The sequence below is a fragment of the Dermacentor variabilis genome, chromosome 9 (assembly GCF_050947875.1).
Source record: "Dermacentor variabilis isolate Ectoservices chromosome 9, ASM5094787v1, whole genome shotgun sequence".
Taxonomy (NCBI): Eukaryota; Metazoa; Arthropoda; class Arachnida; order Ixodida; family Ixodidae; genus Dermacentor; species Dermacentor variabilis.
Genome location: NC_134576.1, coordinates 145,281,051 through 145,306,700, shown reverse-complemented (window position 1 = coordinate 145,306,700; position 25,650 = coordinate 145,281,051). Strand labels below are relative to the sequence as shown.

At 49.7% G+C, this 25,650-nt stretch overlaps 1 protein-coding gene and 1 long non-coding RNA gene across 2 annotated transcripts in view; one reads left to right on the top strand and one right to left on the bottom strand.

Annotated features, from left to right (window-relative positions):
- cno (adherens junction formation factor afadin) overlaps positions 1-25,650 on the bottom strand; it is a 185,087-nt gene that overhangs the window by 105,358 nt on the left and 54,079 nt on the right. The window contains exon 10 of the mRNA XM_075669816.1: positions 21,031-21,471. Coding sequence (XP_075525931.1) covers positions 21,031-21,471 — 441 coding nt within the window. The remainder of the gene's footprint in view (positions 1-21,030; positions 21,472-25,650) is intronic.
- Positions 12,517-13,353, top strand: LOC142557751 (uncharacterized). Its single transcript, XR_012822836.1, has 2 exons — positions 12,517-12,640; positions 13,217-13,353. It is a non-coding gene; the product is annotated as an uncharacterized LOC142557751 (long non-coding RNA).

Genomic DNA, 25,650 nt, shown 5'->3' with positions numbered 1-25,650 from the left:
CCTCAGCAGCAGGTCCCGTTCATCAGTGCTTAAATCGCTGAACTCGAGCCCAGCATCGCGAGCTAATGTGTCGTTGTCAGGGTCATCCATTGCAACGAGCGTCGAAGTTGGTGTCATAAAATAAAGAACCAGCTTATCGTCGTGCGCTTTCCCTTCCGCTAGCGACCATAGTTCCGCTTTCGCGCTGCTGTTGGCTCTGTCTTGGCTCTGTTTCTGGACGCGCGTTTGCGTTTTGTGCAGAAAAGCCGCAGCGCCGTCTGCGGGCTCGCCGTCTGCGGGCTCGCCGTCTGCGGGCTCGCCGTTTTACTCACCGACGGCGCAACGTCACTGAGACCATGACGTCAATACTCCTCGATCGGAGGGCGGGTGATTTGAACTGCGCTAGAGGTACGCGGACGCTTCAGAACGCATTTTCTCTTAAAATAAGTTTCTTCTTCACACGAAACAAGCGTTTCGAGGTTCTTGGGATGGTATTTCAACAGTCCACGTTGACTTAATGTTAACCTTTAGTGTCCCTTTAAACAGTGTCTTTTCTGTCAATCAGAAATGAGATTAACACTTTCCCGTCCTCACCTGTATCTATCGATAACCTGGTATCAATGATTTCAACTTTAAATTTTGCTGTGCTCATAGCGCTTTCGGACATCTAGCGTTAGCCAGCGCCTAAAAGAGAAAATGTTTTTCTAGCTTCGTTTCTGTTTATTTCTTCCACCACGGGGGGTATGTTTAAGGCGTCATTTAGTTGGGCGTGACGAGTGCTCATAACTTCCAACATGGCGTCGATGTTGCATGTAGCTGCCGTATGGAAACGACGAATTCTGACGGATTTCGATGAGTCTGCACCATAATATTTTGATAGTGGTGGCAGCACAGACTCTGAAAATGATTTTGATTCATAGGATTTCGGTACAGATGGCAAAAGTATGTCCAACAGTCCCTGAACGTCATTCAACAGGTATCAGCCGGCCAATTTCATTTTCTACTCTGAACCGTTTCGTTAGTGTTGCACTAAAATCTAAGGATATCTGCTGTGTTCTAGAGGTCACAGTTCTTATCTGCAGGCTATCAATGACGCTTGGGCAGGACCACTTGCTGGAAGTGGCGCAAAGAGTGTTTTGCTCAAGAAGACGGCTGGGAGTGGACCTCGGCACTGTACTTCTCATTGGCGTGCAGCGGTTCGTAAAAGCCGCAGCACAGCTCTTACAAACCGCTGAATAGCCACTAGGGCTTACCCATTTTCCTTAGTATATAAAAAACTTCTACAGAGAGAAAGCTCATATTTGCAGGAATGCTGTATATAGCCTTCTTGTTCAAAATGTATATTTTCGAATTTTTTAATATTTTCTTGGTACAAAGGAGCTTCAATGTTTTTATGGAGTTTTCTCGTTTTTATTGCAAATTGTTCTTTTATGAGGCCCCCTATATTTTATTAGCCAAAATAAGGTACATACAGGCAATGACAAGTACAGTGGAACCCCGGTTATATGTCCCCCGGTATAAAACCCGGTCCACCCGGGTTTTACGATGGATTAGCACAGTCCCGGCGAAGTCCCCATAAAAGCAATGCATTAAAGACCGTGCTTATCCGACGAAATTTTACACCTGACCCGCGTTATAACACGACCGTCGCGAAGCGCGGGACAGAACGGCGGACGAAAGAAAAGTGCTGCGAATCTTTTTACTCGCTCCGTCTCTACTTCTCGGTGGCATCGCCTCTCGTCGCGTTGGGGAAGCGTTTCTCTCCCCTCCCACCAGCAGCCGCCCGCGATGCCCGCTGTGCTGAAATAGCGCCTTCTCTTCTCCACAATCGCTTTCTCCCTCTCTTCTCGGCGGCGTTGCCTCTCGTCCAGTTTCCCAGCAGCAGATCGCCGATAAGGTAGCGTGGAGAGGCCTAGGTTTATCACTGTGCTTAGTGCGCTCACTGTGATCACTGTGCTCGACGCCATGCATTTTATTACCAGTTCCACGAACTGGTAATGAAACTGGAACTGGATGCCCTAGATGACTCGGGCATTGGTGGCCGGCTCTACCTGTGGATTGTGAGCTACCTCAGCGGCCATCTCGTTTACATGTCCACGCATGACAAAGAGACTAACCGTCCTCAGGTATGCCGTGGAGTTCCTCAGGGAGGAGTTCTCAGCCCAACATTACTTAATGTGGCACTGATTGGCCTGGTGAGCGAACTTCTACCTCACATCCACACCAGTGCATATGCATATGACATCTGCATCTGGGCTTCTGGCACAACACGCCCACAACTACGTACGAAATTACAACGGGCTGTGTCATCTACTTCGCGATACATATGGCGTCAGGGTTTGCTCTTAGCTGCCGAAAAATGTGCTGTGGTTGCATTCATGCGCAAATCCGTCTGCCGCTACTCGATCTCCATTAACGGTGTCATAATACCTTATGTCTCCCACCAGATTCTTGGGCGTTATCATCGACCGTGGTTTGTCATGGTCGAGGCATGTTAATATGTTGAAGCAAAAACTTGATCTGTTTTGCCATGTTCTTTGCTTCACAGCAGGCATGAAATGGGGCCCCACGGAAGGCTCATTACTAAGACTTTATCAGTCTCTTTTCGTATGCTACATTCGATACAGCCTTCTGATACTCTCAAACTTGAGCATTTCCTGCTTACGGACATTAGAGAGCATTCAAGCGCAGGCACTCAAAATATGCTTCGGGTTGCCACGGCGTGCCTCCAACAAAGGCACAATTGAGGAAGCCCGCGTATGCCCGCTATCGATATACCTGTTCCACGAACCACTTCGTGTGTATTTACGCTTACTGACACGACATCATTGCTATCCATTGACGTCGCTTTTACATGAGCGTCCGGACAGCAGTTTCACAAGTGCACTCCGCTGCCATCTACCCCACATAACATCAGGCTATGCCCTTCCATATCACCCCGTCAAACCGCCGTGGGTGATGGTTCAACCTTCCGTATGCATACGTGTCCCCGGCATACTAAAGAAATCATTGGTTCCCATCAGTGGACTACAACAACTTGCTCTCGCGTACACCTGGTCAGAATACCAGACATATGTTCATGTTTACACAGACGGCTCCGCGTCACCAAAGGCATCAACAGCAGCTGTGGTGATACCAGCCCAACAGATGACTCGAGGTTTCATACTAGACCATAATTCTACATCAACCGCTGCAGAGCTTGTGGCTATTCGGGAAATCATTCGCCACATCTGCGGGGAAAGACCTCAACAGTGGTGTATTTTCACGGACTCAAAACCCGCGCTGCAAATTTTGCGATGCTTCCTGCGCCACACCGCATATCAGGTTCTGGCACTGCAGATCACTGAGCTACTTTCATGCGCTCAAGAAAAACACCACCGCATAGTGTTCCAATGGATCCCGGGACACTGTGGGCTCAACGGTAATGAGATGGCCGATGCTGCAGCAAGGCGCGCCCTCAGCAATGGCCTGCGACCTGTAGTGCCATTTTCCAGACCGGACATCACATGCCTCCTGTCGGAATTGATGAGGAGTGCGACGAGAAGATACTGGGCCCAGCCAGACGCTCGTCACGTCCCCCTTAAAAGGCTGGATCCCGATATGAAATTTCCTATTCTGCGTGGAATTCCTCGCCCTCATACATGCCTGATACACAGACTGCGATAAGGCGTCGCCTTTACGCGCAAATATTTGCACATTATTGGACAGACAGACACCCAGGACTGTTCAGTGTGTGGCGCTGTAGAGAATATAGAACATGTGCTCGTGGTGTGCCCTGAGTATGCGCGCGAAAGACTGACAATGGCAGATACCTTGAGACATTTACACAATGGACCCCTGTCGGAGGACCTCTTGCTGGGCACATGGCCACAGAGTTGGCAGACGACAGAGACAATGCATGCTCTTTCACGTTTCCTAGGTGACACGAGCCTGGACTCACGCCTGTGATACCAGTTGTGTAATGTGTCCTTCACCTCGTTCCTCCTATTATCATCCCCCATTTTAACACTTTTTCTTCCCCTCTTCCCCTTCCCTTACGTAGAGTAGCAGGCCTGATGCTCCATTATCCGGCCGACCTCTCTACATTTTCCAGTCATTAAAATACTTCTTCTTCGTGGAACGCACTGTTGCTAAGCACAATCGCTAACTCATTCAAGCACTGTGGCTTTAAGCGAGAGACTGCCTCCTCTGCTGGGGACGCAACAACCTCCATGCCGCTCGAGGCCAGTGCAGGCTTCGCCGATGACGATTTCGAGGGTTTAAACCTCACCACGACCTTTGCCGAGGTGTCGCTGGATGACGCCATCGAGGAGACTTTGCCTAGTGCCGACGCCACATATGCCGTGCCTGTGCCTACCACGTTCGCCGAGGTGCTATGGCACATACACGGCATCCGGAACTTCATCTGTTCATGCGACGCCGCAGGGGACCTTCTTTTGGACGTTGCCCAAGTCGAGCGAAAGCTCTTGGTTCACGCATCAAAGAAGGTCCAAAAGAAACTTACCGACTTTTTTAAAACTTCGCGCTAGCTGGCAGGAATCAAGGCAATGGGCAGTGTAGTGCCGTAACGGTTCGATTGAATAAAGCATAATAGCTGTACTGCAGCATTATTTCTTATCACATTTACTTTTTTTGGTAATTTGGGTTTCCAAGCCCTGCAGAGTATGTTAGTAGTTTACATTGAAGTTTGTCGTAAATCCGTCGCGCGAAATAAGTAGTATTTCTATAGGCATAATTTATGTTCGGATTTTATGACGCTCGCATTTTACGACGCTTTGCGGAGTCCTCAGAAAGCCGTATAATCGAGGTTCCACTGTACACATACTATTCTACGTACCTCCCACTATTTTTCAACATAGTCCCCACACTGGTTCAGACCATTTGTCCTATTGCAGCACTAAATTGGAGATGCCCATGTGGTAGAATCTGCCTAGCTGACTTCGTCCAAATGCCCATTGTCATGCAAGTCATCAGGGTCTTTTGTGAACTCTGTGAGCATGCGCGACTCTCATGCGTCCTCTGATGTGTTGTTTTCCCGCACAGCGCGTCTCCTGTAATCCGGCTTCGCCGCGCGCCAGGCCACGCGGCGAAGGCTGCATTAGGCTGTGATTCAATCACTTGAAGTGCTGGCTTGAAATTGCAAAATGTATTCCCTGCCTGATGCGGCTCCACCGATATATAACGAATTACCCCCGAATGGCAACAATCTCTGTGGCTGTTGAGGTAGTTTGGTGGTCGAGATTGTGGGGATGTGCGACTCTCGTGCGTACCCTGATACGTTTTTTTCCGCATAGCGCGTCTCCTGTAATCCGGCTTCGCGGCGTGACCTGGCGCCCGCGGCGGTCGGAGTGGTTGAGGCGCAGTACGAGAGATGGCGCAAGTGTTGCGCTGCTAATGCCGCCGACAGGCTGGGTTACTTGGGCGTCACAAGACAAGGTGCTCTCTGTCTTGGGTTCGGGACAGTAAGCAGTACAGACGTGCTGTGCCGCGCGTGCGCCGATTCATGCTTCTGCGAGACCGTCTCGCGTGGCCGCCTTGGAACGCGCCACCATTCGTGTGACCGTACACGCGAACGACCAGGCGTTGGAATCTAGCATGGGGCGAACATATTCACTCGCTATCCGGTCGCGGTGAGTCTGACTTCTAGATTTGTCGCGCGCCCATTGGCATGTTTTGTGGATAGCAACTCGGCTAGCAGGCATTGATCTATGAAAGGTGCAATAAATGCCCCTGTGATTGTTTGCACTACTGTGTTATCGTTCCTTTGTCCCAAGAGCATGGGTGTGAGAACCCCACAACGGTGACGATATTTTGAGTCAGCCTGGAACATCCGCAGCTTTCACCTCAGAGTTTCCTTTAGAGCGGTGAGCGGTCTCGTTCCTTGTGCATGCTTATCTGCCAACCTTTTTGCGCAACCTGAGAGCTCTACTGATTATCTTCGGAGTGTGCACTTCGCTTGGTCATGATGTGCTGCCATCGGCAGCAATGAAACTTCCGTCCACACCAAGGCCGCTCGTAGCACACCTCAGCCCAGCACTACGGATCAGCGCAAGACAGTTTCCAACGACGTGGGATTTCTTTCTATTGTTCTCTGTAGAGGTGATCAAGACAATCTGAAAAAATGCAAACAGATATGCTTGGATGCATAATTCTGTAGTTGCCCACCTATGCTGAGAGTGATCGGTCCTGGAAAGAGGTGTACGACTCAAGACGAACTAGTGAAGTACGTTCCTTGGACTTTTCATCGGACTATCCTCAGAAGTTGCCGAAAAGGTGGAACTGCAAAATGTGTTATGAGCACCACAAAGTGGAACAAAAACCAGACGTTTTGTGGGAAAAGTGCAGAGTGGATGTAAGCTTCACAAAATCCAGGAACTGCTTCACCGCATGGCATGAGCAAAGAACAGGCCTTAGTTTCTTCTTTGTAACCGAAGAATTGCAGTGTGCTAAGCATTTATTTTTTCAGACACTATTCCTCAGTTATTTATCTTTGAAATGTACATTCTGAATTTCCTTTAATATTAATGTTTCTGTAGAAATCATGTTTTTCTTATTGTTTTTATTACCTGGAAGCAAAAATAGCAATTTCTAGGATTTTTATGTTTTACCTAATACATTTTTTTTGTTCGGCAACGTATGTTATTGGAAAGAGCATTTCATTATGTAAAATATGCTATGCTGCAATGTGTGCTAGAATATTATTTGTAGAGGTAAATAATTGTTTTCCGAGACTTATAAAAACCCATTTTCTCACTGTAACGAAAGAGCTAAAGGCAAACTGCAACGAAATTTTTGGCCGCATAAAAAGCATAGTTTCAGATAATTTATACATGCGGAAGCCTCTGTGCAAATTCTTACACTTGAAATACAGGTCAATCTGTCACAAAGAGTTCCCGAAAATCAATGTTGTTCAAAGCAAAAGTGGAAAAAAAAAAAGAGACTGTCATTATCGCCCGGCGGAAATGAGGGAAATGAAGAGAACTGCCGCATCTGCACTGATTCTGCAAGAAATAGAAGCAAGGGTTCCGAATTTATTGCTTGCTTGATACCCTGGATAATTCAAAATTCGGTTGATTCAGCCCTTTTCTTTTTGGTCCCATGAAATCCAAATTAAGGTGTTTCTGCTGTATGGCGTTTCAGTTTTTTTCCAGAAGACAGGAGGGTTTTCCGTAATTATAACGTGTGGTTTCTGTGGGTTATCAGCTCGTTAAGGCCAATCAGCACAACAGATAAAAGTGGGGAATGCGCATGACATCATTTGGCACCACTCTGCACGGTCATAGTTGATGCACGCATCAGCTGTGGTCAACGCCGATGTTAAAGAGATCTCAAATGGGGAGGCCCGTGGTAAGTTCACGCAACTTATCTGCGCCTCCTGCCCCCCCCTTTCTGTGTGCGTCCATCTGCAGTCTGTGTAAACGCGTTCGCAGCAGAGTCAGCGCACTGTTACAATATCAGGGTGTCTACCAAGTTGACATTTTCAAATTCTCCGATGTTTCCAGGTTTTTCCTGAGTGACACAAAACTTTTATGTCAAGACAGGCTGACTCCACGTTGCCGAATGCTGTCCCTCTCAAGTAAGCATTTTAAGAAAAAAAAAAAGAGGGAAACTTAATCCAGTCTGAATACTAAGGAGTAGCGTTTATTTTATTAAAAATAGAAAACTGAAGGGAGGGGATAGTAAAATGCACAGCAAATATCTTCGAGAAACAAAATGGCAAACGCATTGCAAATCGAGTCTAACGTTTTCAAATACGAATGAAAAGAGATGCATAGAGAAGCAAATAATTTCGAATATGAGCTATTTCTAATAAGTGATAGCAAGATCATTGGTATTAGGCCCGAACTTTGTCACAAGTGAGATTTTCTCAGCAGCTGGAAAGTCAACCTCAACTGTCCTCATTTACTTGTGTTTCACTGCTTTCAAGAGTTTATTTTGGTTTGCATGAGGGTCACCTGCATCTTAGCATCAGCCAACACTTTGCTTTTTGAGCTTAAGTTCCTTCAAAGAAGAGGCGGCACAGTTCTTTTCCAGATCACTCCTCATGCAACGGCCATTACTTACAGAAGCGAATCGTTTCAATGAAAAACATGGCACCCAACGGCAAGAATCTTATTAGCGAACCAACTTTTTTAGATTCCTTTCAATTTGAAAGCCTCACTGCGCGGGGTGTTGCTGTTCTGTTTCCTGCCACGCGGTGGTTTTCGTCACGCTGTTTGGCCAACCGGCACGGTCCCTTCCCATTGTCGCCACCACCTGATCGAAGTAGTGAGCTGTACTTTTTCAAGTGCGCACTTTACTTAAATATTCCGACTGCTTCGTCACTACACGTCACTAAAGAGAGGTCTACGTGGAAGTGTGAAGGGTGCACCGAGTGCTGTGCTTGAGGTTGTTCAAGATGCACTGAAGAAATCGAGAGAAGCAGACCGTTGGATGCAGCTTGCCTGCATGAACTGATCCGAGTCCAGAATGCTCGAGTTAACTTCTGAAGCTGCCTCGCCCAAAAACAGTGACAGTGCCCACATTTACTGGATGAAGCATTTCATCCTACTTTTCACGCTATGTGGTGCACAAATTCTCCAAGAGTAAAACTGGCCCTTTCTGTATGGAAGATATCAGCTCTCCAGTGCCAGTTGTTGGAATAAACTCATATCTTACGGTATACAAGAGCTTCAAGCAAGGGTGCCTAAAGCATCCCACCAAAAAGATACTGCAGTTTACAAATAATGCAAACAAAGCAGTTTTTATTTCCTTAATTGAAAAACAGCGCCTGCGCATTTTCCTGTTAAACATGGCACACCGTCGACCAAGGAATGATGACAAAATCGTCAAACAGCAGGCAACCAAAGCATTTAAAAGAAGGTCCTGTTTTGGGGGTTATCTTTTGGGACGTGCTAGACGAGCTGGAGTTCCTAAACCTTGCTCGAGTTGGATGTGCAGAGCATATGGCCACTTTTACATGCCAGGAACTGCATTTTGTCATTGTGACTCGCATGCATTTTATGCGAGAGACATGGATCGCCGGCCGGAAAACAGAGAAAAGGCCGCCATTGCAAATAAAAAAGCTCTTCTTCCGTAGCAATTCCCTCCATGCTTTTGACTAAGTTTGTTTTGATTTAATGCTTGTTTGTGTTGACTGAAATTACCATTCTAAAAATTGACATGCAAAACCCTGCTCTAGCCAGTGCGGTGCGGCTCCATGCATCAACAACAGAGCCGGAATTTCGTGACTGTTGTCTAGAAACGGAACGGAACATAGCTAATTATAGCTCTTTCATATTGTTTTGCACATTCCTCCAAATAAGCGTCACTCTAGCAAAACTAAAATGTTCGGGGTAAATGTCGGAAGGGTGCGTGATAAACAAAGCACGAAGAAATTGAACGATCAGTTCTTCGGGATCTTGCATTAGGCTGCTCTTTGCCGCACCTACCACTCATACTGAACAGTTCTTTAACCATGAGACTGAAGTTTCAATGTCACAGCCCAGAAAAGGCCAGCAGAGAAGGCTCTCACAACAACTGTTGCGCGCGAGTGCTTCGGGCTGACAGCGACAGCAGCGCTGCGTGGTGAGTGGAAACGGAAGGGGGTCACCATCTCACGTGCGGCTTGGAGAAGCTTGCAAACTGAAAGGAATCTAAAAACGTAACGAACATCGAAGCAGCTAAGCCTTGCGTTGCCGCGGTGGTGGCTACGGCTGCCAGCGGATCTGCGTGCGAGAGCGTTGGTTTGAGGAGGCGAGATAATAAAAACAACAGTGTTGGCTTTGATTAATGCAGTTTCAGACCTGCAGTCACGGCAAGAACATAGGAAAATTGGACAGCGAAGGGTTTTTGCGTCTGAAATTACAGGGGTTCTTATACATTGACTCAATGGGCTACCTTCAATGGTGAGGCAGCGCAGCGATCGGCTCAGCCATCAGCGCCACCGTGTAAGTACTGGAAAACACCAAGGCGGCCAGTGCTACGGAGGCATGCTTTTGCGACGCTCATTTGAAATGTGTCGGTCGTTCTAAATTGCAATTTTAAGCCAATCGAAGACACTGAGGCCCATTTCAGACCACTGACGCTTGAGAAAGGACGTCAACTTTACGACTACAATCATGTTTATTGTGTCAGAGAAGTAAACAGCACGGACATCACAGCGAAGTTCTTAAATTAAATTATGGAATTTTAGGTGCCAGAACCACAATCTGATTATGAGGCACGCCGTAGTGGGGGCGTCCAGAATAATCTGGACCAGCTTGGGTTCTTTAACATGGACCTAAATCTAAGTACACGGGCGTTTTCGAATTTCGCCCACATCGAAATGCAGCTGCTGAGGCCAGGATTTGATCCCTTGACCGCGTGCTTCGCAGCCCAACAACATAGCCACTAAGGAACCAGCGCAGGTCGCAAAGTGTTTGTCGCAACGAAGTAAGCATACTTACGACGTCGAACTCAAAGTTAACAAAGCATTATTTTACGCTGCCTAAGTTAGCAAATACGGACGTGGATGTTTTTCAACTGTCATTTTTAGCATCATTACTTAAAGCATGCCTTGCACCTCACAATTGCACAGGTTTTGCCAAATTGGCTGGTAAGTGCTTTTTTCTCCGCTGACAAATTGTGTCGGGCATATTCTGCTAGTGTCGTTAGGGCTCCAATCTGAGAGGTTATCACCGCTGAAATTTAATAGAGAGGAATAAGCTGAGGCTAAACAACTTTAAGACTGAACAAATGTGCACTCGCGTTGCCGATAGAAATGCTAATTTGCGAATACTCAATGTGTGCTGCAGTGTACTTCCACCTTAGTTCTGCTGTTCTAAGTGCGTGCAAACATCAGTATGAATGAGCCCGGTTCCAGCAGTCGCGTCTTGAACTTGGTGCAGAAAAAAGCTGCACGTTTACTTATTAATGCACAACAAAAAGAAGAGTGTGTACAAAGCTCCAACACAGAGCGCTTACAAAGCTAGATTAGATTTGACGAATAACCAGTGCGCGTTTGTTTTGGAGCTAGACGAGCTAAACAACTATCTAAACCAGTTTACAACAGCTGGAATCAGTTCACACGTTTTTACACAGTTGTCGCTTTATAGTGTGTTTTTACGGATGCCGCTGTTGGCTATTTTCTATTTTCTTCTTTTGCCTTTATGTCTCAGTTACTTTCACAATTCAATTGGAAATCAAATATTCAAGTATTTACAAACCCCTATTTATCTGTGGTGTTAACATAGCAAAGTTCACTTTGACAAGATGGAAGTTGAAATGCACGCATTCGGCTACCGCTGGACATGGCAACGTGTGGCATAATCGTTGCTGCGTTATCGTGTTTAGTTCTTGTCATGCCACGGCCCTTGATGCGATGCCCTGCGCATGCGTGACATGCACACATATGTATATAAAGGCCAGGGTTCATTCCCGTTCACGTTCAAGATGGTGTTGTTCGTCGCGAGAACACGACATGGTGTCAGAAGTGGTCTTCGCAAATTGGGTGGAACCACGGGCGACGTAAGAAGATACAGGTATGGCTGACCTCGATCGTTGGCGTCCCCGGCTCGGACACGATAACAGAACAAGAGCTTCGAGCCATGGCACGTGAGGAAAGTGGTATTTCGTGCCAGCTCTTTCTGGTACAGCCACCAACGAGCTTCAACTTTGACAAGGCGTCAGAGTGGCCGGCGTGGGTGCAAGAATTCGATGATTATCAATTTGCTTCCGGCAATGAGCGAACTCAAGAGGCTCAGGTACGCACGCTGCTGTATACCATGGGGCGGCAGGCACGCAACGTATTCAAGACCTTTGAGCTGTCGCAAGAACAGTCAAAGGACCATGAAGTGGTGAAAAAACGTTTCGACGCCTACCGTATTTACACGATTGTAAGTCGACCCCTTTCTTAATATTTGAAAGTCTGAAGTTGGGGGGTCGACTTACAATCGAAACCAAAACATGGCCCCGCCAAAAAAAGCGATACAAGCAAGAGCTACAACGTACTTACAATTTTATGTTTGCTCTATGGCCCTACCCGTATCTAGCGCCGCTGTTCCCATTTGCAGCGGCACGCTCACAACGGCGGCGCTTGCGGGGAGTATCGGTAGTTCACAGAAGAGCAGACACCGCTCGCGGTTTCTCTTTCTCTGTTTAAAGGCTAGACGCGTTCCGCTTGACTGCCGGCTACGTGCTACATCTATCCTTCCCCAGTCGTCATGAGTGCTGCAGGCCCACTAATCGCTCGGCACTCGTTCACAGCAGCATTCAAGGGGGCTGCCATCCTTTACGCCGAAGAAACAAATCACTGCGCAGCGGGCCGCAATTTCGATGTTTCTAAACGGGTGGTGCAAGAATGGCGACTGCAGTGAAGCGAAATTTTCACCCTGTGACGGCAAGTGACAAATTTCCCACGTGCCAAAGTCTGGACGCTTTCCGGAGCTGTACGCTAAGCTTGCGGCGTACGTCGCTGAAATGCGTGATCGGTCCCTGCCATTGAAGTGCGACGTGATTATGAAACAAGCCCGGACCTTCGCCTTAATTTTAAGGTTCTGCTCCGCCGTGAGTACAACGGGTAGCTGGCGGCAGAAGACTGCGAAATTACGCCAACTGGACCTGTCAAAAGAGCCTCCGTGATGGCTGTGTGTGGTTGGGTGCATTTGGCTTGGGCTGCTGTTCTGCAAGATGTCCTGGTGCGGTCTGTGGGGATGCGTGACTCTCACGCCTCCCCTGAGATCTAGTTTTCCCGCATGGCTCGTCTCCTGCAGGGCGGCTTCGCCCGTGGCGGTTGGAGTGGTACAAGCGCGGTGCGAGAGATGGCGCGAGCGTCGCGCCGCTGCGGGGTTACTCGGGCGTCGGGAGACAAGGCGCTCGGGCTGTTGGGTTCGAGACAGCAAGCGGGACGGTCGTGCCGCACGTGCAGCGACCCTCTTCCCCGGCGGGTCGACGCGCGGCGTGGACGTCCCGCGCGCGGCGACCGATGCTTCTGCGAGACCGCCTCGCGTGGCCGCCTTCAAACGCGCCACCGTTGGCGTGACCGAACACGCGAACGACCAGGCGTTGGGATCCAGCATGGGGCGAACATATTCGCTCGCTTCCAGTCGCGGTGAGTCAGACTTCTAGATTTGTCGCGCGCCCATCGGCATGTTTGTGGATAGCAACTCGGCTAGCAGGAATTGATTTATGAAAGGTGCAATAAATGCCCTTGTGATTGTTTGCACTACTGTGTTGTCATTCCTTTGTCCCAAGAGTACGGGTGTGAGAGACCCCACAGGTCGTTTGCCAAATTTGAAATTTCGCTGGACCACGACGCGCTGTGGGACCGCAGCAACGATGACGATGGCAGCACTAGTGAAGACGAGTAGTCGAGTGACCATGTCAGCTACTAATAAATTTTCGTTATCGAATGCGCCCTCGGGTATGCTCTCTTATTTTTTTTTTTTCGGTCAAGCAATATGGGGGGTCGACTTACATTCGAGTCGACTTACAATCGTGTAAATACGGTACTTCATTGCCACGCGCAATTTGGTCTACAAAAGTGCGTGTTTTCATTGTCGCCACCAAGTTTCAAGCGCATCGATGCACCAGTATCTAACGGCCTTACATACTTTGGCAGAGAAATGACTATGGCGCGATAAAAGAACGGATGATCCTCGACCGTTTCGTGGTTGGAATACGTGACACAAAGTTGTCCGAGGCCCTACAAATGGAGGCTGCACTGACTCTGAAAACGGCACTGACAAAGGCAAGGATGAAGGAAGCGGTACAGCAACAACAACAGAAACTTCACAGCCGTCCAAACCACCAACCAGCCAGCGTAGAGGTCGACGGAATTCATCAATGAGCAAGCCGGGGACGTCCAGAGGACCAACGGGCCAAAGAAGACGTCCGAAAGTGTGCGGCTTGCGGCAGGGCCCGTCATTTGACCTCATCGTGCCCTGCAAGAGGGGCAATCTGCTACAGGTGCCAACGATGGGGACACTTCACCGTGGTCTGCCCACAAAAGCAGAACTTCACGATCGCCAAAGGAAGCGCATCCGAGGTAGATTTGTGCAGTGTTCCCCGGACAGCTACACTGAGTGAGCAAACAGAGTGTGCCATCTATTTTGTTGGGACTTTAGCTGGTACAATTGCAAGAGCTTGTTTTCTTCAGGTCGCTATTAATGGGGTCACAGTGTCTGCTAAGACTGACACAGGAGCAGAGGTAAACGTTCCAGCATGGTTTCCTGGCATACCCAAGACTCTAGAGCGTTCCAACGTAATCTTAAAGGGGCCAGGCAATGAAGTGTTAGATCTGAAAAGACAGTTCACTGCAGACATTCTGTGGAAACGATGTTTGGTTAGGCAGGACGTTTTCGTCATAAACTCGGCGAGTAATGTCATTTTAGGCTTGCCAGCAATAGAAGCTTTGGGAATAGTGAAATTTGTAGACGAAGTTTCGATCTATCAAGCTGTGCAAACGTGCTTCCCCTCTTTGTTCTGCGGTTTGGGTACCATGAAAGGAGAATACTGTATTAATCTCAAAGCAGACGCGGTGCCCTATGCCATTTACACCGCTCGTCGTATACCTATCCTGCTGAGGGACAGCGTGAAACGTGAGCTCGAAGAAATGGAAAAGAATGGGGTCATTCGTAAAGGTGAAGGGCCAACCGAGTGGTTGCTGGCATAGTGCCCGTCTTGAAGCCGTCCGGGCAAGTGTGAATATGTGTCGACCTGACTCAACTCAATAAGTGGGTGAAACGTGAGCGATTTGTGCTCCCCACTCTGGATGAGACAGGTTACTAAGCGGAGCAGTTGTGTTTTCTAAACTTGACGCGAACTCGGGATTCCATCAAGTAAAGCTAAGCAAGGATTGTCAGCTACTGACCACGTTTATTACTCCCTTTGGACGTTATTGCTTTGAACGCCTGCCGTTTGGCATAACCTCTGCTCCTGAATATTTTCAAAGGCAAATGTGTGAAATTCTTGATGGAATGCCGGGGGTCGTAAACTTAATGGACGATGTGTTCTTCTTAATGACGATGTGTTCTTTGGTTCTTCACAGAAAGAGCATGATGAGCGATTGTTTCAGACTTTAGAACGCTTGACAGAAGCCGGCATAACTTTGAACCGTGAAAAATGTCAGTTCAGTGTAAAAGAGCTATGTTTCTTGGGATGCAGAGTGAGCAAAGATGGCATACTGCCGGATCCTGCAAAAGTTGTAGCAATCACTGATATGAAGCCGCCTGAAAGTGTTGCTGATATGCGGAGATTCCTTGGTCTTGCAAATCATTGCTCACGGTTTATTCCAGACTTAGCTGAGAAGACTGCGCCGTTACGTCAGTTGCTGCACAAGCACAGTGAGTGGATTTGGGCTACGCCTCAGCAGATGGCGTTTGACAGCACAAAACGTGCTATCTGTTCTGATAGGTGTATGGCAAAAGTTTGATCCATGGAATCGAACCATTCTTTCTACAGACGCGTCGTCGTACGGTTTAGGTGCAGGTTTATTTCAGGTACAACCAAACAAAGAGAGACGGCCAGTTATATTTGTTTCAAGATCACTGACTCCAACAGAAATGCGCTACGTGCAAATTGAAAAGGAGACCCTAGCTCTAACATGGGCGACTGAGCGTCTCGAAAGTTATGTGCGTGGACTACACATTGTGGGGATGCGCAACTCTCGCGCGTACCCTGATATGTTTTTCCCGCATGGCGCGTCTCCTGTAATGCGGCTTCGCCGCGTGGTCTACGTGATGCCCGCGGCGGTCGATGTGGTTGGGGCGCTGTGCGAGAGATGGCGCGAGTGTTGCGTTGATAACGCCGCCTCACGGCAGGGTTACTTGGGGGCGCAGGGGAGGACGGGCTGTCTCTTCCCCGGCGGGTCGGCGAACGGCGTGGACATCCCGCGCGCCGCCGACCCATGCTTCTGTGAGACCGCCTCGCGTGGCCGCCTTGGAATGCGCCACCATTCACGTGACAGTACGTGCGAACGACCAGGCGTTGGGATCCAGCATGGGGCGAACATATTCGCTCGTTTTCCGGTCTCGACGAGTTGGACTTCTAGATTTGTCCCGCGCCCATCGGCATGTTTTGTGGATAGCAACTCGGCTAGCAGGCATTGATCTATGAAAGGTGCAATAAATGCCCTTGTGACTGTTTGCACCACTGTGTTGTCGTTCCTTTGTCCCAAGAGCATGGGAGGGGAGATCCCACATCTGGCGCCCAACGTTGGGCTCTTGGGGCATCGGACGATAGTTTTAACAGTTTTGCTTCGTTCGAGACCTTTGTTTGAGCCGAAGCGTAGGCCTAGCGTGAATTTTGATCGCTAGCGTCGGCAGCGTGCTTTCTTGAGCGAGGTGATGGTGGCTGTAGTGTGTTTGAACATGTCAACATGCTAAGCCTTTTCGCAAGTGTTTTTTTTAATGACATTCGTCAGTACGAGAGCCACGTGGTCTGCATCCTGGGAGAGCGACGCTTAGCGCCCGCGGGGCATATTGGCAAGCCTGAAGCGAGTGAGTACGGAAGCCTCGTGGGTGGTCCGAATTTCTTATGTAATTAGCTTCTTCTGTCTCTTTGACTCGGATGAAGTCGCGGCTCTGGGAGCCGGGTGGCTGCGGGCCACGGGTGCCACTACGGGCTGACTGGTATTGCGGCCTGGCACCGGGCGCTCCGACACCGTCTAGGACGGTGGGCGCCATCAACTCGGATGCTGTGTGCACCGAGCGGAGTAGGACCACCTCACAGAGCTGACGTCTCCTCGCGGCTGCCTGTTTTGCGCTCATTTTGGGTGTTGTTTTTGGATGCCGGTTGTTGTCAGGTTAGCGACGCTTTAGGCCTAAGGCTTTACGGAGCTGCCTGTCGCACGTGGAGGGTCACAACCTGGTGGACCGTGGCGTTGAGGTGTTGCAATTTGCTTCCCTCATTCTATTTAGCCTCGCACGAATTGAAATTACTCGTTCGACTCAAGGAAGCGAGCTTCGTTCACGTGAACTTAGCATCTGAGTAGCTGCCCGATTTTTGCTGGCCGAGTTGAACATCGGACCACGTAGGCGATGCACATGCATAATTCCTCTCCCTTGCACTACTTTAGTGTTTGCCGAGTGTGTTGAATGTGCGCAGCATGATTGGAGTCACCCCTGGCTTGCTGTCACCTGCACATCGTCTGCGCTGCTGCCCCGGACTACGATCGAGTCACCCTGGGCGATGGTGATGCTGTGGCCAGCTCGGCGCAGCGACTTCGGCGGCCTCCTGTATCCATCTCACAACCCTCGGCGGCGTACAAAAGAGCCGGCGGTCACCGACAGCTACTGCGGCTCTCGCCAGCAGCGCGCGTCGGCGCGAGCGACGCTTGCTCGTTCCGACTACTGCGTCGTCGTTTCCGGAGTCCTGGCCTGGAATCGTGCTGATGCCAGCGGTGCACCCAAGGACAATGTCGGCTCGCATGCTATGGACAGCGTGGATATTTCCTCGGCGCGGCCACTGTTTAATGTTCTACCTTGTTCGCGAAGCACAGTTTGATGTTAGACCGTGTCACATGTCTTGCCGGAATATGTAGTGATTTAAGGTTGGGGGGATGTGGGGATGCGCGACTCTCGCGCGTCCCCTGATATGTTTTTCCCGCATGGCGCGTCTCCTGTAATCCGGCTTCGCCGCGTGGCCTGCGTGATGCCCGCAGCGGTCGATGTGGTTGGGGCGCAGTTCGAGAGATGGCGCGAGTGTTGCGCTGCTAACGCCGCCTCACGGCAGGGTTACTTGGGGGCGCAGGTGAGGACGGGCTGTCTCTTCCCCGGCGGGTCGGCGAACGGCGTGGACATCCTTCGCGCCGCCGACCGATGCTTCTGCGAGACCGCCTCGCGTGGCCGCCTTGGAATGCGCCACCATTCGAGTGACAGTACATGCGAATGACCAGGCGTTGGGATCCAGCATGGGGCGAACATATTCGCTCGTTTTCCGGTCGCGGTGAGTCGGACTTCAAGATTTGTTGCGCGCCCATCGGCATGTTTTGTGGATAGCAACTCGGCTAGCAGGCATTGATCTATGAAAGGTGCAGTAAATGCCCTTGTGACTGTTTCCACTACTGTGTTGTCGTTCCTTTGTCCCAAGAGCACGGGAGGGGAGATCCCACAACATAACGGTGGAGACGGATCACAAACCGCTGGTGACTTTGCTAGGAAAGACTCCTCTAGATTTGGTACCGCCGCGCATTCAGAGATTCCGAATGTGTCTGATGCGATTCAGTTTTGAGGTCGAATATGTTCCTGGGAAAAATTTGGAAATTGCTGATGTACTTTCTAGAGCGCCAGTGCGAGGGCAAAAAACCAAGAACTTTCTTTCTGTGGATGAAGTGAACTCGTTTGTTACTGGTGCATTATCAGAGTTGGGTGAATCGGATCACTTTAGACTGGTCGCCGAAGAGCAGGCAAAGGACGAGACCTGCCGTACGTTGTGCTGCTGTTACCTTTGTAAAGGCTGGCCGGGCCCAACTTCGCTATCAAGCGTTATGAGGCCATATTTGCAGTATCACGCAACATTGAGCTTCTGTAAAGGGGTTCTCATGCATGGCACTCGCCTCGTTGTGCCACTCTTGCTACAGAATAGAATGTTAAGTCTGCTTCACGAAGGTCATCAAGGTATTGTGAGATGCAGGGCGAGAGCAAGGGAGTCTGTTTGGTGGTCAGGCTTGAGCTCTCAACATGCTTCTTTGGTTGTCAATTGCCGCGTGTGTTTGCAGTTTCGAGAACAGCGGAGTGAACCAATGATCCCAACCAAGACACCTATTCGACCTTGGCAAAGGGTCGCAGCAGATATCTTCCATCTCAAGGGCCGTAACTATTTGCTCTTAGTGGATTTTCTATCTCTATTTCCACAATTGTGTTTACTGGAATCGCTCACCAGTACTGATGTTGTTGGTCACGTCAAAGACGTCTTCACTAGGCACGGTATACCCGAAGTGCTTGTCACGGACAATGGTGCTCAAATTGTCAGTGAAGAATTTAAGCAGTTCGTGAAGGCCTGTGGATTCAAAGGTGTGATGTGCAGCCCTAGGTACCCGCAGGCAAACGGAGAGATAGAACGAATGGTGAAAACGGTAAAAGGGCTACTGCTAAAGTATCATGATCCCTATTTGGCTCTGTTATAGCCTACAGGGACACCCCGGGACCACTAGGCAAGATGCCAGCGGAGCTGCTCATGGGGCGGCGGCTTCGTACAACCCTGCCTCTCCATCCGAACAGGCTGGTACCAAAGACACCCAACCTGAAAGAGGTACGGAAGGAGGATGCAGTTGTCCGGGAAAAGCAGCGGCAAAATTATGACCGCCGTCATGCAGCCCGACACCTGGTCTCATTGGCACCCGGTGATTCTGTCTGGGTCAAGGACTGCAGGCGGGAAGGCGTCATTTGTCAGCGGGCAAAATGGCCGCAGTCGTATGTCGTCGCATTGGAGAGCGGCATCCAGATCGAACGCAGCAGGAAATCTCTAGTCAAGCAAGCGCCAAGCAGAATTCCAGACTCGTACAACGAGACATACGAGTTTCCCCCTAGCCTGGAAAATGCAGAAGTTAGCAATCAGCCCAACTTCCAAGCCCTCCAAGGTGAACCCACAGAGGATCAGGGTAATGTTTCGCAGCAGGTACCAGGCGAATACATTACGCGATTCGGTAGAGCTGTAAGAAAACCATACCGTTACGGGATTTCTGAATGCAATGCAGCATGTTTCTTTTGACTGTGTTTATGATTATTTAGTTGGTTGTTAATTTGTTGGAAAAGGGGAGATGTGGCATAATCGTTGCTGCTGCGTTATCGTGTTTAGTTCTTGTCATGCCACGGCTCTTGATGCGATGCCCTGCGCATGCGTGACATGCACACATATGTATATATACCACGAAGCAATAAAGGCCGGGGTTCATTCCCGTTCAAGACGGTGTCGTTCGTTGCAGGAACACGACAATGCACAGCAAGCTTTAATATCCTGATAGAATATGGTACGATTCTGCAAAATAAGCGCCGTGTAAATTTGCTCACGCCAACAAATGAAGGAGAACCTGATGGAATGTAGCTGTTACCATGCAAGTACTTTCGGTGTATTTCACATGACAGCAAAAGCATGGTTATTGGAAGTGCCAGCAATAAGACACTACAGTGGAACCCCGTTCATACGTTTTTCACCGGACTGGGGAAAACAAACGTAACAGCCGGGAAAACGCAACAGTGAGGAAAGCTCCGAAAATGAATGAAAAAAAGTGCAGCTTCAACTATAGACAATTTATTTCCACAGAGTGCGCTTAGGACCTAAAAAAAAGTCCAGAATTGTGGCTTGCCGTTTCTTTCGCTCGCTAGAAATCACCACACGTTTCTCAATAGCCTGGAAGGCCGCATTGCTGTCAGCGTCGCTGTGAGGTGCGACGTACCTGCGGAGGAGGTCCAGAGCCGCAACGGCTTTTCGAAAGCTACGATTTGGCAACTCCCCGGCATCATGCGGCTCGTGCATCGCAGTCTGCGACTTCACTCGCGACCGAGATCCCAACGATCTCGGCGATGCTCTGACACTCTGACGTCCCGACAACAACATCCACGGCGACGTAGTCGTCGTATGTGACCGCCATTTTGGCTTTTGGCGAGTTTTGGCCGGGCTTGGTTATGGAGCTGGCTGCAAGAAGCCGCACGCCAATTCGATGGCGGCCTCTCGAACTGGCGTGCGGCTTCTTGCAGCCAGTTCCATAGCCAAGCCCGGCCAAAACTCGTCAAAAGACAAAATGGCGGTTGGAGCGCGTTGCCTACTTTAGCCCAGGCGGGTTCGGGGGGCTAAGTTGCGACGTATCATGCGGGAACGTTTTCACAGCTACGACGTAACAGCGGGGTTCCTTATACATTGGATCCTATGGAAGCTATGCCGGGACCGGATGAAAACGACGTAGCAGCCGGGAAAACGCAGCAGTGAGGAACGTAACAGCGGGGTTCTACTGTACATGGTTTTAGCTCGTTGGACAGGAAAATGCACAAACGGTGGCACATGGGCATGTGCAATACGGTAAATTAATATGCTACGCTTCTACCGCATCCATGTCAACACTACTACTGCCTCCGCTTTCGCAAAGGGGGGACTCACCAATTGGTGCATCTGTGGCCGTATCCGGGCTGAGAAAAGCACGAGGCAAAGCCTGGGCCAACTCGCGCCTCTGTGCTGCAACAAGCTGCCGGAATGCCAGCTGGAGTGCCTCGGTCAGCAGGTCCTGAGCATCCAAGGTGTAGGCACTGAGGTGCCGGTCCTGTCGCAGGAAGTGCAGCAGCTCACTGGCATTGGCCAGCCAGAAGGCCAGTGGCCCAGAGTCTCGTTGTTGCTGTTCCACAGCTACCCGCACTCGAGCTCCTATATTGGTGGCAAGTGCCGTCAGCCGTTGCGCACGCTCAGTGGGGCTTGTCTCAGGTCGAAAGTGTGTGGAAGCCCGGTAGCGGCAGGCCATGTAGAGAGTGTATGCAGGAACTAGTTTAAACTGGACCGAAAGCCAGTCCAGTTGGTTGATGACTGCGTCCAGGAACAGTGACTCATCTAAAGCACCAACGAGAGAGAAAGACGAAGGCCAATGGAATGATAAATTGTCAGGATTAAATTAGCAAGAGATTGTGAACCATTTGGCTGAAGCACACAGCTCTGCTTAAAAGAATGTAAAAGGTAAACAGCTGCCTGTGGTGAACACTGCAAGATTGCCCAGGACATAAACCTTAGAACAATAACTGAACAGAGCCAACATATACAGTCGAACCCGACTATATCGAACCCGTTTTCATCGAATTATTCTATTTATCGAACAATTTCTGGACACGATATAGTTACAATGAGTATATATCGCAAAAATTACGCTTACATCGAACAAAAATAGCAGCGACACCCGATATATCGAACGTCAAGCGGCGGAAAGTGCCCCCGGAAGTTGGCTTTCCCTCGCGGTGGCGGAGAAAATCCGGCTGCGCGGCTCCAGCCAACCGCTCTCCCTACCGTGACCGCGCTGCCTCGGACGAGCCGTCGGCACCCCCCCTCCAAAAAATGATCCTGGCCCGCCCACAGCGCTTGCTCAGACAGCCAAGCAGATGCTCTTGTGCCCTCGTCATGCAAGATGGCGAAAGTGCGACTTGTCTCGCTGTTTTTGTGTGCGCCTTGTAGGCCTTCTCTCGCAGTGTTGCCGTGATGAAGCGGAAGAATTTGCCTTTCATCGTGAAGCTCGCAATCATAAATCGTGTCGAACGCGGTGAGAAGTTGGATGTCCTCGCAAAGCACAAGATTCCGAGGAGCACTCTCGGCACGATCTTGAAGAATAAGGGGGAGATTAGGGCTAAAGCGTCCAAACTCGCAACCCGGTGCCCGTGGCGCCCGACCCGTACGCACGGCCGTGTAAGAGTGGTTAATCTGAAATTGCTTCAGCCGTGCCGACTTCCGCGTGCTCGGTGATAACCGTAAATTCTGATGAATGCGACGAAGCCGTTGCCAGTGTTGCCGAAGTTTGGAGCGAACTGTCAGAATTTCCGGAAGCTGTTGATGAAACAACGGTGGATGAGTTTGTGAGCACAAATGATGTGTCGCGACCACGGGAGAGCCCGAAAACGAAGACTACATTGCCGACATCGTACCGAGCACAAGCGAAAGTGGGCACAATGAGGAACGCAACGACGGTCCTTGGCCCACATCCTCCGAAGTGATTGGTGCGCTCGCACTAGTCCGGTGCTTCTGCACGAATGCGGAAAGTTGCGGCCTCAGCTGCTCCGACTCCTTAATGTAGAAAAGTGCGTGCATCGCAGGCAGCGAAATTACCAAAGCAGAAGAAAATGCAGGACTATTTCGTGCGAAACTAAGCTAGTTTAATCAATAAAGTGATTTTATAAATGGTATCTGCTTTTATGACATCCAATTATTTAGCAGGCTTATATCGAATTATGCTCTATATCAAACTGATAGGCGTTTTTTTGCGAGTTCGATATAGCCGGGTTCGACTGTACAGCTGAATGCAGATACAGTCGAACCCGACTATATTGAACCCGTTTACATCGAATTATTCTATATATCGAACAATTTCTGGACACGGTATAGTTACAATGAGTATGTATAGCAAAAATTACACTTACGTCGAACAAAAAAAGCAGCGACTCACGATATATCGAACGTCAAGCGGCAGAAAGTGCCCCCGGAAGTTGGCTTTCCCTCCCGGTCGCGGGAAACCCCGCGGCGTGGCTCTATCCAACCGCTCTCCCTACCGTGACCGCCCTGTCTCGGACGAGCCGTCAACACCCCCCTGCAAAAGCAAAAAATGATCCTGGCCCGCCCGCAGCGCTTGCTCAGACAGCCAATCAGAGGCTCTTGTGCCCTCGTCGTGCAGGATGGCGGAAGTGCGAGTTGTCTCGCTGCTTTTCTGGTTCACTGTGTGTGCGCCTTGTAGGCCGTCTCCCACAGTGTTGCCGTGATGCGGCAAAATTCGCCTTATGTCGTGAATCTCGAAGTCATAAATAGGATCGAACGCGATAAGAAGTCAGATGTCCCCGCAGCGTACAAGATTCCGAGGAGCAGTCTCAGCACGATCTTGAAGGGGGAGATTACAGCTAAAGCGGCCAAACTCGCGACCCGGTGCCCGTGGCGCCCGACGCGTACTCAGGGCCGTGTGCGAGTGGTTCATCTGAAATTGCTTCAGCCGTGCCGACTTTCGCATGCTCGGTGATGACTAAATCCTGATGAATGCGAAGAAGTCATTGTCGATGTTTCCGAAGTTCGGAGCGAGCTGTCAGAATTTCCGGAAGCTGTTGACGAATCAACGGTGGACGAGTTTGTGAGCGCAAATGATGGTGTCGCGACCACAGGAGAGCCCGAAAACGAAGACTACATTGCCGACATCGTACCGAGCACAAGTGAAAGTGGGCACAATGAGGAAAGCAACGCCGGTCCTTGGCCCACATCCTCCGAAGTGATTGGTGCGCTCACGCTAGTCGGTGCTTCTGCGCGAATGCGGAAGGTTGCGGCCTCAGCTGCTCCGACGCTGACCATGTGGAAAAGTGCGTGCGTCGCAGGCAGCGAAATTGCCCAAGCAGAAGAAAATGCAGGACTACTGCGTGCGAAACTAAGCTATTTTCACCAATAAAATGATTTTATAAATGGTATGTGCTTTTATGACATCCAATTATTTAGCAGGGATATATCGAATTATGCTCTATATCGAACTGATAGGCGTTTTTTTGCAAGTTCGATATAGCCGGGTTTGACTGTATATTGAACCCACATGTAACAAATTATTGTGTAGAATGAATGGCTGTAAAATCCCCTTGAAAATTTTTGTATAATATTTTTATGTTATATATCAAATTACCTATACAGTCAAACCCACTTATAACGATACCAGTTTACCAATATATCTGTTATTACAATGAGAAGCTGCTGCACCGTGAACTTCATCGTCAATTTTTGTATGTTTTCCATGGTGAAATAACCAGCTTACTACAATGCCCCAATGCCGCCTTATTGGTTGTAATAATGAACTTTGGCTGCTGGGTGTCCAAGCGGAATGGTAGTGAAATGCAATATCATCGAAAAGAAAAAAACAAAACGAAAAATTCAAGCCGCTGCACAATAGGCCGCTGCCCCAACATCCACCGTGTGCTCATTTTCCAGCATTCTCTGCGTGCCTCTCTCCAGTCGCCTTTCCACCCCTCTGGACACAAATGCGCTGCACCCATAGCTCTGCGCCACGTCACCCTCCGAAACATGACTGGACTGCGTCGACTGCACTGCTTCCAGATTGCTTGCTGGCTCCTCATTCAGTGCAGTTCTGTAAACAGCGTAACCGCCAGTGTTCATCTTTCTTGGTTGCGTCGAAATCATTCCTGGCCTTGTGATTTCTCAGCCTCGTTTGACTCACAGCCGAAACAGAATATGGCTCATCCAACCGCTGACCATTGGCAATGTACGACGTTGCCGGTAAAAACAAAGCACGCGGCTATGTATTTGGAAACTAAGTGCTTCTAACCAATGAGGCGATCGTCGTGAATGTGCCTGCATCGGATAGAGATGGCGACAACGCCAGCGATGTGTCGGTACAGTAGGCTGCCTCAACGTTCTTCTCATAGGAGGTCCGGCAGATGATTCAGTCCCTCCAGGGTTTCGTTTTCATGAGGAACCTAGAGTGCATTATGTGGAGCACCTGGATGCCTTGGAGGAGGATGTCGGCAAGCTTCGTGCAAAGCATGCAAGGCTGAGGCATGTAGGGTTTTCTCGTGCATGCCAGTGCGAAGTACGTGTTGAGATGCTTGTGGCGATCCCACCTCAGCGTTTCCTCTGGATTTCTCAAGCTGACAGGCTGCCACGGCAGCATTGTCGCAATTTTTAAAGGGCCCCCATTGGGGCCACCAAAGCGATGCCTCGGCGGTACTCGCATATCGCTTGCAACCAGTGACACCTCCTTCCAGTTGTTATAGGAGTGCCATTCTTTAATGCCTCACAGCCGCAGCTTGTTACACGCAATTGGAGCGCCCAGGAAGCAGTTAAACGAATGAACACAATCAGCAGCCGGATGGAGGAAGGTGGTGGGGAGGGGCACTGGCCTCCCCACCATAGGAACATAGAAACACATGGTACGTCTGTTGCGGAAACTGCGGCATTTGTCTTGTGGGGGTTCTCTCACCCGTGCTCTTGGGACAAAGGAACGACAGTACACAGTTGTGCAAACAATCACAAGGGCATTTATTGCACCTT